Source organism: Coregonus clupeaformis, chromosome 3 (genome assembly GCF_020615455.1).
Source record: "Coregonus clupeaformis isolate EN_2021a chromosome 3, ASM2061545v1, whole genome shotgun sequence".
NCBI lineage: Eukaryota > Metazoa > Chordata > Actinopteri > Salmoniformes > Salmonidae > Coregonus > Coregonus clupeaformis.
Window position 1 is genome coordinate 33,385,597 of NC_059194.1, and position 18,539 is coordinate 33,404,135.

The 18,539-nt window shown below is 46.0% G+C and overlaps 1 protein-coding gene across 2 annotated transcripts in view; it reads right to left on the minus strand.

The window, feature by feature from the left end:
* Positions 1 to 122: 122 nt before the first annotated feature.
* LOC121545436 (fibroblast growth factor receptor-like 1) overlaps positions 123 to 18,539 on the minus strand; it is an 81,608-nt gene continuing 63,191 nt past the window's right edge. For both annotated transcript variants that reach the window (XM_045208354.1, XM_045208349.1), the window contains exons 4-7: positions 3,058 to 3,150; positions 2,669 to 2,947; positions 2,156 to 2,509; positions 123 to 2,035 (exon numbers count right to left, since the gene is read on the minus strand). In XM_045208354.1, the coding sequence (XP_045064289.1) occupies positions 1,632 to 2,035; positions 2,156 to 2,509; positions 2,669 to 2,947; positions 3,058 to 3,150 (1,130 nt within the window). In that variant the 3' untranslated portion in view covers positions 123 to 1,631. The remainder of the gene's footprint in view (positions 2,036 to 2,155; positions 2,510 to 2,668; positions 2,948 to 3,057; positions 3,151 to 18,539) is intronic.

Sequence of the window (18,539 nt, forward strand, 5' to 3'; positions counted from 1 at the left end):
GAGTAATTGCATAAGACTAATGTGGCAATTTTAAAACACTTGGGTACTAGATTTATGACTACTTGAGGGTAGGGTGAATGACTCTTTGTTAAATTATCTTTGTAATGGTTGTCATGTTTTTCAACAAACAAAACATGTGAAATATATAAATGCATATGGTCAGATTCTTAATAAAATATAAGACAACTAGGCCAGCAAAAGCTGTAATTCAACTTAACAATACAATCAACACTTTTTGTCTAAATGACCCATAGGTCAATCCAACCTGGAATAAGAATATAAGCCATTTAGCAGACACTTTCATCCAAAGCGACTTACAGTCATGCGTGCATACATTTTACATATGGATAATCCCGAGAATCAAACCCACTAGCTTGGCGTTACAAGCACCATGCTCTACCAACTGAGCTACAGAAGAGTAATAGAGGTTACATCATAAATATAAAACAATAAAGTAAAAACACAGCTAAATTGCTTTTTTGTGAGTTTTAAAACCATTAGACAAAGGTACAGTACGATACTTGTCCTCAAATACCTTATACAACAATATACCTCACAAGAGTTGTAAGTAATATACACATCTATAGCGCTGCAAAATAACTTGGCATCTGACAGATACTGCACAGGGTAAATAATAGTATTACTGCATTTTTCAGGCACAATTAGACACATATTATACAACATCTGAATAAAAAAAGATTTAAAAAAATTATCATCTAATCCATTCATCCATCCATCTAATTTCCCTGATGAGTTATACTTTCCTACATGAAACATACACATTACAAAACCTCTTTAAAAAAGAATACCACCTATTTCAAAACAGAGGACACCACAGTTTGTGTTACTATTATGAGAATATAAAAGCAAGGAACACATTGTAAACATTTTGGCTAGATTTTGATTTGTCACAGTTACATTTTCCAATTTTTGAAAAGCTTATAAATCTTGGATTTACCAATTTAGACAAGCTTAAAAGTTCCTCATATTACTTTATGCTTTGAAAGTTTGGACACAGGTACATGTTTAAATGAGTGTTTAAAAAAAATACAATATAATTGTACATTCCATGGTTGGGGTCAATTCTATTAGAAACGTTAATTTGTGAAAATTGTAAATTGGAGGTCATTTAATAAAATGTAAGTTTACCTAAATTGAACCTAACCCTGGTACTTTCTCCCATTAACTAATGAATGATTTCTCCAGGGCTACGTGCATCCAAACACACATTTTAAGTTGAGTGCACTGCATTTCTTTGTTTATATAGACATTCTTCCATTTGTCCATTCCTTTCCATCCTTTAAAATACAATTAGAGTTGACTGGTATTAAAAAAACATATAAATTACTCGATAGCACACATGAGAGGGTTTCCCTGCCCTGAGACATCTCAATGAAGCGGAATTCCTCCTAGCAGGCAGCTTAGTAACATTTGTCCATGCCTATCCCAGGATCCAACCTGGTAGGGCTTGTGTTAACACTGCTTATCATGGAAGGTGTAGTTCAACCAAGCCTTTCCTTGGTTCCATCTACCTGGCTCATTGTTCCTTGCTCATAGTCCATTGTTGGGTCAGAATAGCAGCAGTGGCTAGGAGACAAGGCCGTAGGTGTGGGGTGGGATGAGGGGGCTGGTTAGCACTGGTAGTGGAAGTGCTGGTGTTGATGGACCTTACCATCCACATGGGCGTGTGTGTGTGAGTGCGTGTGCATGTCTGTGTAAACCTTGGAGTAGATCTTAGGGGGCCCACTGAGGCCGGGGGTTCCCAGGCCCACCAGTCTCTGGCTGGGGTAGTCAGGGCTAGTCAGGGTACTACAGGGGGTGGTGGTGCTGGGCTCTTTGTCCGAGATGTGGTTTTCTCTGTGGGCCACAGGTATGGGCCGGGGGGGCAGGGTGTTGTGGCGTCGGCGGCTGTGGCACAGCCAGAGTACGATGGTGCCTACGATGAGGAGGGCTGCTGCGGGGATACCGATGATCAGAGGCCATGGCAGGCCGGAGCTTAGGTGGGGAGGAGTCACTGTATTCTCCACCTGAGGGTCTGGACAGAGAGACAAATCACAGTGATATGAGAGACAGCTCTACAGATGTAAGCCTCCATCCCTCCATCCCATCCTAGTAAAGTCCCATTCTACAGTTCAGAGTGAATGGCTGTACTCACCTGGCAGCACAGTAAGGTAAGCACTGCGAAAGCTGTAGCCCATAGTGTTGGCTCCCAGGCAGATGTACATGCCAGCATCCTCATCGCGGGCCTTGACGATAGCCAACTTGTTAAGGTAGGAGCCGTCAGGCCGGGACCACACATCCCCTGTTGGCAGAACCACAAAATGCTGCCCTCCGACCTCCAGGGTGGAGTTATAGCGGTCCTGTGTGCCTGGGTCCACCCTTTTCAGCCACTGGACCACAGGCTTCACGTCACTGTGGACCTTACACTGGAAGGAGGCGGTGCCGCCATACTCCACGGTGGTGTTGACCGGGTGGGTGCCGGTCAGAACAGGCTTGCAGTGAGAGCGCTCTGTAGGGAGAAGGACAGGAGTTCATAAGCATGTGAATCATAATGACAATACACTTCACACAATTAATATGGCGACATATGGGAGGTCTGAGTATAAATGAAATTGGAGTGTAATGGAGGAAAAGGAACAATTATTTGTCGTGGTGTTGGTGGTGTTACCGATGACATCCAGCTTGTAGGTGGCATTGATGTGCCCTGCTGGGTTAGAGACGTGGCAGGTGTACTTGGCACTGTCATGGGGCTGCAGGTTCTTCAGGGTGAGGGTCCACTGCGGGCGCTTACCCTGGCGCGGGGGTGGCAGAGGGGTCTGGTCTTTCCACCAGGTAAAGACGGGGGGAGGGGTGCCCGTGGCCTGGCACTTGAGCCTCACCGAGCTGCCCACCGGCTTGTACAGCACCCGCCTTCGCATCTTAGTGGGCTGGCTGAACCGAGGCTTCACTGCAGAGATAATACATCATGGAGGTTAGGTAACACAGATGTCAATAGCATTCAGATGACAACGTGTAGGAGTATTCTAATGTAGTGAAGTGAAGCAGTGTGCTGCTCACCCCAGGGCTCTCCTGTAGGGTCAGGCTGGGTTAGCTCAGCATTGGGTTCCAATACGGCAGGTGGAGCGTCGGTCTGGGTCGCTGCAGTGTCATCTGAAAAACACAACAGTCATTGACGGAGGGTTAGCCTCTGTCACTCACACACACACCCATGCAGGGAGTATGAAGATTGTTTCATAGCAAGCCGACCCGTTTCATTTTCACCCAACTTTTCACCTACATCCAATTAAATGGTGACATTTTTTGTTGATTTCACATTGAACTCAACCAAATGTAAATCCAAACTAGACGTTGAACTGACCCCTGTGCCCAGTGAGAAGTCTGAATAAATCTGATCCTAGGACTGTGGAAGACGATGCATTACTCTAGTATCTAAAAAACATCAAAGCGAAAAAGTTAGGTTTTTATGTAGTCTTTCAAAAAATTGAATATTGCAGAAAAATAATGTACTCTCACGCTACAGAGCAAAGAAAGGCAATATAAAACCAATGGGTCAAAGAAAAGGGAGTTCTCCTACCCCCTGCCATTACCACAAAGTATCCTTTAGATATTGCCACATAAATCTAGTGGTCAGTTATAGTTTCAGTGATATGAGCTATTTCATCCAAGACCCAAGTTCTAATGTCTGCAAATGGCGTTGTGTAAATCACACGGGGGTCTAGGGATGAGTGCAAACTGCTGAAGGATCTCTCACATTTATTTGCCTTGCTTTGAGCTCCAACAGGACCCCTCTGTGTGACGCAGGATGAATGATTCTGCTTGGAGATCAGTGGAGTGTGAGGTGTGTAAACGACTGCGTGTTTGGCTTTCAGAGCGTATGAAGTTTTACAACTCTATGGGAACGATAACCAGGCAAAGCTCTGGTATTATTCTAACTGGCTCTGGGAGGCAGGGGTGAGCAAACAGTGCCATATTGTTGCTTCTCTCAAGTTTCCACACTGTTTAAAACAAGACAGCGTGTTGACTTAACCCTGAGCTGGAAACCAATTAGCTGCCTTTAACCTAAAATGTGCAGGCAGGTCAGCAGGCAGGTAGGCACGCAGTCAGACGGACAGGGCTGAGAGAGAGTGCTGCTTTGTTTGGTCCGACCCTCTGGCACGACCCACAGGAATGCACAGAGAACCCTGGGTCCACTGCTGACTGAGCTAACACTAACACACACACACACACACACACACACACACACACACACACACACACACACACACACACACATATATATATATATATATATATATATATATATATATATATATATATATATATATATATATATACTACCGTTCAAAAGTTTGGGGTCACTTAGAAATATCCTTGTTTTTGAAAGAAAAACTATTTTTTTGTCCATTAAAATAACATCAAATTGATCAGAAATACAGTGTAGACATTGTTAATGTTGTAAATGGCTATTGTAGCTGGAAACAGCTGATTTTTAATGGAATATTTACATAGGCGTACAGAGGCCCATTATCAGCAAACATCAGTCCTGTTTTCCAATGGCACGTTGTGTTTGCTAATCCAAGTTTATCGTTTTAAAAGGCTAATTGATCATTAGAAAACCCTTTTGCAATTATGTTAGCACAGCTGAAAACTGTTGTTCTGATTAAAGAAGCAATAAAACCGCCCTTCTTGAGACTAGTTTAGTATCTGGAGCATCAGCAATTGTAGGTTCGATTACAGGCTCAAAATGGCCAGAAACAAATAACTTTCTTCTGAAACTCGTCAGTTTATTCTTGTTCTGAGAAATGAAGGCTATTCCATGCGAGAAATTGCCAAGAAACTGAAGATCTCGTACAACGCTGTGTACTACTCCCTTCACAGAACAGTGCAAACTGGCTCTAACCAGAATAGAAAGAGGAGTGTGAGTCCCCGGTGCACAACTGAGCAAGAGGACAAATACATTAGTGTCTAGTTTGAGAAACAGACGCCTCACAGGTCCTCAACTGGCAGCTTCATTAAATAGTACCCGCAAAACACCAGTCTCAACGTCAACAGTGAAGAGGCGACTCCGGGATGCTGACCTTCTAGGCAGAGTTGCAAAGAAAAAGCCATATCTTAGACTGGCCAATAAAAAGAAAAGATGGGCAGTCTGAGATATGGCTTTTTCTTTGCAACTCTGTCTAGAAGGTCAGCATCCCGGAGTCGCCTCTTCACTGTTGACGTTGAGACTGGTGTTTTGCGGGTAGTGTTAAACACTCTTGGCATTCTCTTAACCAGCTTCATGAGGTAGTCACCTGGAATGCATTTCAATGAACCTTGTCAAAAGTTAATTTGTGGAATTTATTTCCTTCTTAATGCGTTTGAGTCAATCGGTTGTGTTGTGACAAGGTAGGGTTGGTATACAGAAGATAGCCCTATTTGGTAAAAGACCAAGTCCATATTGTGACAAGAACAGCTCAAATAAACAAAGAGAAACGACAGTCCATCATTACTTTAAGACATGAAGGTCAGTCAATCCAGAACATTTCAAGAACTTTGAAAGTTTCTTAAAGTGCAGTCGCAAAAACCATCAAGCGCTATGATGAAACTAGCTCTCATGAGGACCGCCACAGGAAAGGAAGACCCAGAGTTACCTCTGATGCAGAGGATATGTTCATTAGATTTACCAGCCTCAGAAATTGCAGCCCAAATAAATGCTTTACAGAGTTCAAGTAACAGACACATCTCAACATCAACCTTTCAGAGGAGACTGCGCAAATCAGGCCTTCATGGTCGAATCGCTGCAAATAAACCACTAGTAAAGGACACCAATAAGAAGAAGAGACTTGCTTGGGCCAAGAAACACGAGCAATGGACATTAGACCGATGGAAATCTGTCCTTTGGTCTGATGAGTCCAAATGTCCGATTTATGGTTCCAACCGGCATGTCATTGTGAGATGCAGAGTAGGTGAACAGATGATCTCCGCATGTGTGGTTCCCACCGTGAAGCATGGAGGAGGAGGTGTGATGATGTGGGGGTGCTTTGCTGGTGACACTGTCAGTGATTTATTTAGAATTCAAGGCACACTTAACCAGCATGGCTACCACAGCATTCTGCAGCGATCCGCCATCCTATCCGGCTTGCGCTTAGTGGGACTATCATTTGTTTTTCAACAGGACAATGACCCAACACACCTCCTAGCTGTGTAAGGGCTATTTGACCAAGAAGCAGAGTGATGGAGTGCTGCATCAGATGACCTGGCCTCCACAATCACCAGACCTCAACCCAATTGAGATGGTTTGGGATGAGTTGGACCGCAGAGTGAAGGAAAAGCAGCCAACAAGTGCTCAGCATATGTGGGAACTCCTTCAAGACTGTCGGAAAACCATTCCAGGTGAAGCTGGTTGAGAGTGTGCAAAGCTGTCATCAAGACAAAGGGCGGCTACTTTGAAGAATATCAAATATCAAATATATTTAGATTTGTTTAACACTGTAGCGGGTGATGACGGAGTCAGGTGCAGGAGGTGTGAATCACAGAATATGGTTTATTCGTCTGCGTTCGCCGGTGGCGACGAACGCCGAAGCCTGCCCGAACAAGGAGAGGAGGCAGCTTCGGAGAAAGTCGTGACAGTACCCCCCCCTCTTGACGCGCAGCTCCAGCAGCGCCGACACCGGCCTCGGAGGACGCGGAGCAGGGCGAGCCGGAAGGCGACGGTGGAAATCCCGCAACAGGGAGGGATCGAGGACATCCTTCACCGGGACCCAGCACTGCTCCTCCGGACCGTACCCCTCCCACTCCATGAGGTACTGAAGGCCCCCCACCCGACGCCTCGAATCCAGGATGGAACAGACAGAGTACGCCGGGGCCCCCTCGATGTCCAGATGGGGCGGAGAGATCTCTCACACCTCAGACTCCTGGAGTGGACCAGCCACCACCGGCCTGAGGGGAGATACGTGAAACGAGGGGTTAATACGGTAATCAGGAGGGAGCAGCAACCTATACGTAACCTCGTTAACTCTCCTCTGGACTTTGAACGGCCCCACAAACCGCGGGTTCAGCTTCCGGCAGGGCAGGCGGAGGGGCAGGTTCCGGGTCGAGAGCCAGACCCGATCACCCGGTACAAAGACCGGGGCCTGCGGTGGCAGTCAGCATTGGCTTTCTGGCGACGCACGTCGTGCTGTAGGTGGACGTGGGCGGCGTTCCACGTCTCCTTCGCGCGCCGAAACCAGTCGTCCACCGCAGGAGCCTCGGTCTGGCTCTGATGCCAGGGAACTAGGACCGGCTGATACCCTAAAACACATTGAAATGGTGATAGCTTAGTGGAGGAGTGACGTAGAGAGTTCTGGGCATATTCGGCCCATGGCAAGAACAACGACCACTCCCCCGGCCGTCCTGGCAGTAGGACTGCAGGAACCTACCCATATCCTGATTCACCCGTTCCACCTGCCCATTAGATTCGGGGTGAAACCCAGATGTCTGGCTGACCGAGACCCCCAGACGTTCCATGAACGCCTTCCAGACCCTAGACGTAAACTGGGGACCCCGGTCAGACACTATGTCCTCTGGCATCCTGTAGTGCCGGAAGACATGAGTAAACAGGGCTTCCACAGTTTGCAGGGCCGTGGTGAGACCGGGCAGAGGAAGGAGGCGGCAGGCTTTAGAGAAGCGGTCCACAACGACCAGGACAGTGGTGTTACCCTGAGAGAGGGGAAGATCAGTTAGAAAGTCAATCGATAAGTGGGACCATGGCCGTTGTGGAACTGGTAAGGGATGTAACTTACCCGCTGGAAGGTGCCTAGGTGCCTAGGTGCCTTACTCTGGGCGCACACCGAGCAGGAGGAGACATACACCCTCATGTCCTTAGCCAAGGTAGGCCAACAGTACTTCCCGGTCAGGCAGCGCACTGTACGGCCGATGCCTGGGTGACCAGAGAAGGGGGACGTGTGTGCCCAATAGATAAGACGATCACAGACAATAGACGGCACGTACCGCAGCCCAGCTGGGCACTGAGGTGGAGATGGCTCTGTGCGTAACGCCCGCTCTATGTCCGCGTCCACCGCCCACACCACCGGTGCCACAATGCAGGAGGCCGGGGGTGTTGTCTATGGGCCTCTCCTCTGTGTCGTAAAGCCGTGACAGTGCGTCTGCCTTCACATTCTTTGTGCCTGGTATATAGGACAGCATGAAATCAAACCGGGTGAAGAACAAGGCCCACCTGGCCTGGCGAGGGTTCAGCCTCCTCGCTGCCCGGATGTAATCCAGGTTACGGCGGTCAGTCCAGACGAGGAAAGGGTGTTTCGCCGTGTAGTGCTAACACACTCACTAACCAGCCATGTTTTGAATAACCTTGTTTCAACAACTGTGTGTGGTACGCAGGTACTAATGATCCACACCTCATTGTTGTTGAAACATTCCCTAAAATTCAGATTAATCGTAACTGCTCATAATAGTGACAACGGGGTCTGTGTAAAATAATAGCACATACCAGATCTATTTAAATCACAACATTTTCTTTTGATTTGTAAATGACCAATAATTATCACTGAGATGTAAAGGCTTCCTAGCACTCTGACCATCACAGAGTAGTGAGTATAGACAAAGACAGCCGGCTAAGCAGTCACATCAAGCCAGTGGACTAAGCTGATTGTCCACTATGTCTGCTCTGCCTGGCCGTGTCTTTTGCCAACATCCCTGTTGCCTGATGGAACCTGGTCAGGTGTGTGTGCTTGTGTGTGTGTGTGTGTGTGCACATATACTGTTCTTTGTCCTGATTTAATCCTGGTGTTCTGGTCCAGAGGGCCATACGACAGCCAGAGGGCCGCACCCTGCTTAACACCACGTAGTGAGGCACAAGAGAGTCAGAAGAGCCCAAAGCCAGCACCAAGTGTTTTTTGCTAGCCCCCATTGTTGCTATTGGGTTCTGGGAGAGTAAGCCTGGGTGTAGCAACAATTCCACTGGCACGGGAGATGTGGCTATTCAGCAACACCGAGGTGGAATTAGGGGGGCATTATCTTGTCTAAAGAGGTCTTAGCCAGGGCTCATTCCTTTACTCTCTGTGTGCTGATGTTTTCTCGAAACAGGTGCAGAGGGACAGAACAGAGGTTTTCCCTTATGTAGCACTATTAGGAGAACATTGGACCATTTCCTATGTATTGGATATTAAATTTTTCTGATGCTATGTTTATACATTCAATACACTTAATGCAATCTGTGACCAGTTGAAATGATTAGTTGGAAAAGTGACTAGTTGACAAAGATTATCCAGTTCAAGAAAATACGTAATACTTTCAGGCCACTGTCAGTGGCATGGCCTGATGTGATGACTGAGGTAAAGCACGGCTTTCCCTCACGGCTGGGCAGACTGCTCCAGCTCTGGCTCCTGTGTGTAGTGGAGCAGTGGAAAGGAAAGTGGTGCTGGACTGGTGTAGCGCTAGGTTGAAGGACCCTTTTCCTCTGCTCCTGTCCAGGCCCACAGACACACACACAGAGGGGCAGAGAGGGGGAAGGTAGAGAGGGAGGGCGGAGGTGAGGGTGGAGGTGGAGACGGCGGGTCTGGGGGAGAAAGAGGGCGAGGGAGGGCTGCCCCAGTCCCAGGCCTGAAGCTCCCCTAACCCTAACACTCTTCATGTGGAGGCCGTGTTTATAAGGTCCTATATTATTCTTTCCTACTGGGGGAACTTTAAAGGGTCTACCCTCAAAAAGCCCCATTCTCCATTCCTACCGGGTACCTGTGTTCAAACATACGTGCCACTGTGTCTCATGGAGCACTCTCCATCTGACCATCTGAACCCGGGCCCAAATCAAATGCAAAACAAACATGGTTTCGCAGTGATTTTCATTAGTGACGGCACAGCTGATAAACACTGACTTTTGAAAATAACGGAACGGTTAGTCGTTTGTTTTATCTTAGAAAAACTAAGAATGGAGTATTACGTGGCAGTTCCATTCCACATACCATGGTGGTGGTGAACTATTACCAAAACAATCATGTTAATCAAGAGAAAATGTTTTACCTTCCTTTCACAGTCCCCTGTAGCTCAGTTGGTAGAGCATGGCGCTTGCAACGCCAGGGTTGTGGGTTCGTTTCCCATGGGGGGCCAGTATGAAAATGTATGCACTCACTAACTGTAAGTCGCTCTGGATAAGAGCATCTGCTAAATGACTAAAATGTAAATAAGATTTCAGCAGTGATATGGACCTGAATGACATATAAATTAGCTCACCTTGAGCAAAGCAATTCACAGACTAGAAAATAATCATCGAACTTGTCAAGAAAGTTAAACGCAGTTTGGAAGTTAAGAAGATTTGAGGTTCAGATTTGAAATAGAATAAAGATTATTGTTCGATCAACAGTGCATTCGGAAAGTATTCAGACCCCTTCCCTTTTGTTACATTACAGTCTTATTCTAAAATTGATCAAATAAAAAAAAATCCTCATCAATCTACACACAATACCCCAGAATGACAAAGCAAACACTGGTTTATAGAAATTTGTGCAAATGTAATAAACATAAAAAACTGAAATACCTTAAAACATAAGTATTCAGACCCTTTGCTATGAGACTCGAAATTGAGCTCAGGTGCATCCTGTTTCCCGTGATCATCATTGAGATGTTTCTACAACTTGATTGGAATCCACCTGTGGTAAATTCAATTGATTGGACATGATTTAGAAAGGCACACACCTGTCTATATAAGCTCCTACAGTTGACAGTGCATATCAGAGCAAAAACGAAGCCATGAGGTCGAAGGAATTGTCCGTAGAGCTCCGAGACAGGATTGTGTCGAGGCACAGATCTGGGGAAGGGTACCAAAAAATGTCTGCAGCATTGAAGGTCCTCAAGAACACAGTGGCCTCCATCATTCTTAAATGGAAGAAGTTTGGAACCACCAAGACTCTTCCTAGAGCTGGCCGCCCGGCCAAACTGAGCAATCGGGGGAGAAGGGCCTTGGTCAGGGAGGTGACCAAGAACCCGATGGTCACTCTGATAGAGCTCCAGAGTTCCTCTGTGGAGATGGGAGAACCTTCCAGAAGGACAACCATCTCTGCAGCACTTCACCAATCAGGCCTTTATGGTAGAGTGGCCAGTTGGAAGCCACTCCTCAGTAAAAGGCACATGACAGCCCGCTTGGAATTTGCCAAAAGGCACCTAAAGACTCTCAGACCATGAGAAACAAGATTCTCTGGTCTGATGAAACCAAGATTGAACTCTTTGGCCTGAATGCCAAGCGTCACATCTGGAGGAAACATGGCACCATCCTTACGATGAAGCATGGTGGTGGCAGCATCATGCTGTGGGGATGTTTTTCAGTGGCAGGGACTGGTAGACTACTCAGGATCGAGGGAAAGATTAACGGAGCAAAGTACAGAGAGTTCCTTGATGAAAACCTGCTCCATAGTACTGAGGACCTCAGACTGGGGCGAAGGTTCACCTTCCAACAGCACAATGACCCTAAGCACACAGCCAAGACAACGCAGGAGTGGCTCCGGGACAAGTCTCTGAATGTCCTTGAGTGGCCCAGCCAGAGCCTGGACTTGAACCCGATCTAACATCTCTGGAGAGACCTGAAAATAGCTGTGCAGCGACGCTCCACATCCAACCTGACATAGCTTGAGTGGATCTGCAGAGAATGGGAGAAATTCCCCAAATACAGGTGTGCCAAGCTTATAGCGTCATACCCAAGGAGACTCGAGGCTGTAGTCAAAGGTGCTTCAACAAAGTACTGAGTAAAGGGTCTGAATACTTACGTAAATGTAACATTTCACTTTTTTATTAAAAAAATGGTGGCAAACATTTCTAAAAACCTGTTTTTGCTTAGTCATTTTGGGGTATTGTGTGTAGATTGATGAGGGAAAAAAACAATTTTTATCAATTTTAGAATAAGGCTGTAACGTAACAAAATGTCGAAAAAGTCAAGGGTTCTGAATACTTTCCGAATGGACTGTATGACAAGTTGATCAATTATCAAGACTTAATTACAAATCTCATTGAACACTATTTTGGTGCATGCCTGTCTGCCGATAGCTATTTCCAGCAGGACACGTCTGACTGAGTGTCTGTTCTGGCTCATGTCAATTGAAGCCAGAGAGAGAGCGAGGCAGGCAGGACGGCAGTCAGGCAAATTAGAGAGCGTCGTCGTCAGCATCCCTCCACACAGCATGAGAGGAAAGGCTAATTAGAAGTTTCCTGGTATCTTTTATAGAGCTATAAGCGTTTTGCAGAAGCAGGCGCATGGCGACTCCAGAGGAAATGACCCCCAACCTAATGTGCCTTTTCTTTTCTTCTCTGTTGTGCCTGGCTGTGAGGGGCGAGGCGGGGCGTGGTGGGCGGAGAAGGGGCGGGCCCCGGTGCATCCTGCCTGTTAAGGGCCCAGCCCAGGCCCCCAGTGAGTCAGCCACCGGCCCCTCTAATGAGAATCTGGATGAAAGCTGCTTTAATGTGGCGACCCAGTCAAGGTGGCTAATTTGCATCCTTCCAGTTTAATTAAACCCTTGGATCAAACCCTTGGATCTAACGGTAGAGAAGCAGAGGCTGGCAGGGTTCTGTTGGGTCATGGAGGGCCTAGCACCCAGGGCCTGGGGGAGGCTTGGGGCCCGCTGGCTAGAGATTGGGGGATAGGGGTCTGAAAATGAGGGGTTATATTGGAGTAATGTTGATTTAAAGCTGAAAAGCTACACTTGTAAGTTGCATTATTATGGATCTGGACAGCATCTGTTCTGAGCTGTTCTCATTAACATTCAATTAAAACAGATAAGAGTGTAAGGGTGTCTTTGGTACAGAGAGCATATTAATGATCGCACATTGATAAGTGCACCATATTACATATTGTATCTCTAAAAAATTAAACTTGTACAATTTCTTGTTAACAAATTATAGTTTTGGCAAGTCGGTTAGGACATCTACTTTGTGCATGACACAAGTAATTTTTCCAACAATTGTTTACAGACAGATTATTTCACTTATAATTCACTGTATCACAATTCCAGTGGGTCAGAAGTTTACATACACTAAGTTGACTGTGCCTTTAAACTGCTTGGAAAATTCCAGAAAATGATGGCATGGCTTTAGAAGCTTCTGATAGGCTAATTGACATAATTTGAGTCAATTGGAGGTGTACCTGTGGATGTATTTCAAGGCCTACCTTCAAACTCAGTGCCTCTTTGCTTGACATCATGGGAAAATCAAAAGAAATCAGCCAAGACCTCCACAAGTCTGGTTCATCATTGGGAGTAATTTCCAAATGCCTGAAGGTACCACGTTCATCTGTACAAACAATAGTACACAAGTATAAACACCATGGGACCACGCAGCCATCATACCGCTCAGGAAGGAGACGCGTTCTGTCTCCTAGAGATTAATTACTTTGGTGCGAAAAGTGCAAATCAATCCCAGAACAACAGCAAAGGACCTTGTGAAGATGCTGGAGGAAACAAGTACAAAAGTATCTATATCCACAGTAAAACGAGTCCTATATCGACATTACCTGAAAGGCCGCTCAGCAAGGAAGAAGCCACTGCTCCAAAACCGCCATTAAAAAGCCAGACTACGGTTTGCAACTGCACAAGGGGACAAAGATCGTACTTTTTTGAGAAATTTCCTCTGGTCTGATGAAACAAAAATAGAACTGTTTGGCCATAATGACCATCGTTATGTTTGGAGGAAAAAGGGGGTTGCTTGCAAGCCGAAGAACACCATCCCAACCGTGAAGCAGGGGGGTGGCAGCATCATGCTGTGGGGGTGCTTTGCTGCAGGAGGGACTGGTGCACTTCACAAAATAGATGGTATCATGAGGAAGGAAGATTTGTGGATATATTGAAGCAACATCTCAAGACATCAGTCAGGAAGTTAAAGCTTGGTCGCAAATGGGTCTTCCAAATAGACAATGATCCCAAACATACTTCAAAAGTTTTGGCAAAATGGCTTAAGGACAACAAAGTCAAGGTATTGGAGTGGCCATCACAAAGCCCTGACCTCAATCCTATAGAAAATGTGTGGGCAGAACTGAAAAAGCGTGTGCGAGCAAGGAGGCCTACAAACCTGACTCAGTTACACCAGCTCTGTCAGGAGGAATGGGCCAAAATTCACCCAACTTATTTTGGGAAGCTTGTGGAAGGCTAACCAAAACGTTTGACCGAAGTTAAACAATTTAAAGGCAATGCTACCAAATACTAATTGAGTGTATTGTGACGACCCTCCCACTCTGTCTGCCGTATTCTCTCTTTGCTCTTGTTTCCTTATTAGGACGCCGGTGGGCGGAGTTGGGGGGGTCGTCAGATACATGGGAAACACCTGGGCCGGGTGTGTCCCAGGATAAATGGACCTCTTCCACATTCATTGAAAAACTCTCTCCAGGCAGATACTTTGATCTTGGTTGTGATATTTTTGAGGCTTTGTTGGGTTGTTTGCTTTGGCACTTTTCAACACTTTTCCATATTACATTTATGCATGCAAACACTCACGTACACTACTGATTACTGATTACACACACCATTGTTATTTGATTTAGTTTACTTTAATTAATAAATATATACTTTGAGTACTCCTTGTCTCCACGTGTCTCCCTTTTGTTACGAACTTGAGCCGGTTCGTGACAAGTGGGGGCTCGTCTGGGATTTTGAACTGGTTGTGTTTGGGAGAACGTGGAGTTAATGTCCAATTCTGTAGGGTTTTTCTTTGTAAATTTTGTTAGTTTGTTTGAGTTTGATAGGCCAGTATTGGTTGCCTTTGGGTTTTGTACTGCGTTGGAGAGAGTACATTGGTTAGTTTCCAGTCCCTGCCCAGCCTGGAAACTCTTGCTCTACTCGCTGTTGGGACATCGGTCTGAGGTGAGTACAATCGGCTGTGTACCTCAGTGGGAGATTGGGTAGGGTAGTGACATTTGCTACCCGGAGCTATAGCTTTTTCCCCTGATAGGCTTAGTGACGTGTTTTGTTTTGGGATACGTTGGGCATGGTTAAATGTTTGTTATTTTTGTGTGGTGTCAGTGGACTGAGCAGTTGTCTCGGGGGCACATCCGTGGCTTGGGGAAATCTACCAGCGTGCTGGGGGTTTAATTCCTTGCCAGCGGGCTACAGTGCGTAATTACCCACCGCAAATCTGCACGAAGACTAGGGTTGAGTTATTGTAGGTTTTGGGGAAGCTCCATATCCCAGCTCTTTTCTGTGGTGCTCGGTGTGATTGTATTTCTCTTGTGTCTGGTGTGCTCAGCAGAGGGGTTGAGCAAGATTATTATGATATATATATATTTAATTTTTTTCCCCTGATTATGGCGTCTAATGTAGACGAGTTCATTCGCTTTCCATCAGAAGAACTGTTAGAATTATGTACTAAAGAACAGCTGTTGAAGGTTGCTGAACACTACAAGGTTGAAATTAGTGATAAACGTCTAAAAAATTCTATTAGGTTAATATTGAAGGCCAATTTGATGGAGAGTGGTATTCTGGATGTTACCACTGGGGCAGCCTCTGCTGAGGACACGTTGTCTCCCCGATATGTTACAATGACCGTTCCATCGGTTAGTCATAGTAGTCTTCTTTTTGAACAGCAGAAAGAACTGCTTCTGTTACAGCTAGGGCATGATCGTGTAAAATATGAAAGGGAATTGGAATTTAAACAGGATATGGAGCGTGCTAAAATCAAGCTGCAACAAGAGCGACTAGAGTTGGTTAGGGAAGGAAAGCTCTCAGGGGAGAGTTTGCTCTGGGAAGGTGACCCAGAGTTACCTAGGGGTCGTTCTTCTTTTGGTCGTAATCCAGAGACATTTGATGTTGTAGGGAATTTACGGTTGTTGCCCCAGTTTAATGAAAAGGACCCGGAGACATTCTTTTCGTTGTTTGAGCGTGTTGCTGACGCTAGGAGTTGGCCTGATTCTGATCGCACTTTGATGTTGCAGTGTGTGCTGACTGGTAAAGCGCAAGAAGCATATTCAGCTCTTAGCGTAGCAGACAGTGTTAGTTATGAGAAGGTTAAAACGGCTGTGTTACAGAGTTACGAATTGGTCCCTGAGGCTTACCGCCAACGATTTAGAACTTTAAAAAGGGATGATCAGCAGACTCATGTTGAGTTTGCGCGAATATTATCTTCACAGTTCAATCGCTGGTGTTCTGCCTCTGCAGTTATGACTTTCCAAGGGCTGTGTGATCTGATTATGTTGGAACAATTTAAGGACACAATCCCTGATCGTATAGCGACGTACATTAACGAACGAAAAATAAAGACTGTTGCTGAAGCTGCGGTTTTGGCAGATGAATATGTGTTGACTCACAAAAATGTTTTTGCAGAACCCCGTATTCGGAGTGAGTGGGGGGCGTTCGCAGAGATTTGGGCCTCGCTCGCCGAGATACTTCGGTTCCCGGGCAGAGTTTCATTCAAATAGGGTTGAGCCTGATACCCGTGGTAAAACTGACGTTGGTCAAGAGTGTCACTACTGTCAAGAATTAGGTCATTGGAAAAATGAATGTCCGATTCTTAGATCTAGGGGTAAATTCAGTACAGGTGCTTATGGTAAATCGAGGCCTGCAGCGTTAGCCGCGCCTGTTCCACATCAGTTCACTCATGACGCATTGTCTCCTGCCCGGAGCCAGGTGAAGGGTTATATTGATCCCGACTATTTACCTTTCGTTATGGAGGGTTTTGTGTCTATGGTAGGAAGTAAGAACCTAGTGCCAGTAAAGATCCTAAGAGACACAGGTGCCTCTGAATCATTTGTGTTGGAGTCTGTGTTACCCTTCTCTGCGGAGACTGATTCGGGGAATAGTGTTCTAATCAGGGAATAGGTTTGAACACTCTGTCAGTTCCATTGCATAAACTGATGTTGGATTGTGGACTGGTGAAAGGTGAGGTTGTTGTGGGGGTGCGTCCTTCATTGCCTATTGAGGGTATTGACGTGATCCTTGGAAATAACTTGGCTGGGGAGCGTGTGTGGCCTATCGTGTCTCCATCTTTAGTGGTTTCCACTAAGCCGTCAATTGTAGGGATTCCTGATGAGAGTGCGCAGAATTTCCCAGAGGTGTTTTCTGCGTGTGCAGTGACGCGTTCTATGATCCATGACGACCTGGTCACGGAGCTGGCTAACGAGAATACCATAAAGAAGTCTGTTACTGTTTTCCCTGTTATCCCGTTATCTGTATCCCGCTCCGATTTAATCGAGGCGCAACGGACTGACCCTACATTAGAAGAGTTGCGGGACCAAATTGTGTCTGTGGAACAGTTGGGAGATGTCGCACAGGGCTATTTTCTCCAAGAGGAGGTCCTGATGAGAAAGTGGATGTCTCATGGTAGTTGTTTTCTGGGGGAGGCGATTAGTCAGGTTGTGGTACCAGTTAAGCTTCGTGAGTTGGTGCTGACAACTTCTCACAACGACGTTGCTGGGCATATGGGTGTGAGAAAAACCTACAATCGCATATTACGACATTTTTTTTGGCCAAGATTAAAGAGGGATGTTTCTGATTTCATCAAAACTTGTCACACCTGTCAATTAACTGGTAAACCTAATCAAGCTATTAAGCCGGTACCACTGTTCCCTATTCCTGTACTCAGTAACCCTTTTGAGTATCTGATTATTGACTGTGTTGGTCCTCTGCCTCGTTCCAGAAAGGGTAGTAATTATTTGTTGACTGTGATGTGTCAGACCACTAGGTTTCCTGCTGCCTATCCTCTCAGATCTATCACGACTAAGTCTGTGGTAAAAGCTTTGACTCAGTTTTTCTCACTGTTTGGAATCCCTAAGGTCATTCAAAGTGGTCAAGGATCTAATTTCACCTCTAATCTCTTTGGACAGGTTCTCCAACAACTCCATATTAAACACAACTTGGCTAGCGCTAATCATGCCCAAAGTCAAGGAGCACTGGAACGTTTCCATCAAACGCTTAAGTCTTTGTTGAGATCTTATTGTACTGAGATGGATAAGGATTGGGAGGAGGGGTTGCCTTGGTTACTGTTAGCTGCTAGGGAGGTTTCACAGGAGAGCACAGGTTTTAGCCCAAATGACCTAGTGTTTGGACATAAGGTGCGTGGGCTTTTATCTGTTCTCCAGGATGGCTGGAAGTCTCCCGAGCCTCCTCAGTCCCTGTTATCATATGTGTGTGATTTTCGGCAACGCTTGTATGCCGCTGGTGAAATGGCTAAAGAGAAGCTATCATCTTCACAGGACAGGATGAAGAGCATATATGATCGGCGAGCTGAGCCTCGTCACTTTAGTCCAGGTGATCAGGTTCTGGCTCTGCTGCCAATTGTTGGTTCTCCTTTTCAAGCCAAGTTTCAAGGTCCATATACAGTGGTGCGCCAGGACACTGAGCAAAATTATGTAGTTGCCACTCCAGAACGGAGGAAAGCACATCAACTGTGCCATATAAATTTGTTAGAACCCTATTATGCACGTTCCTCTGAGACTGAACAGGGGGAGTCTACAGAGGACGGTAAGGCTGTTCTTTTGGCTGATACTGTTTATTCCCTGTATTCTGGTCATGCTAGGTCTGTGCAGGAGCAGGAGGATGTTTCTGGTCCCGACGATTGCATACTGCAGGGTAGATTGAAGAATTCAGAGACACTGGAGATTT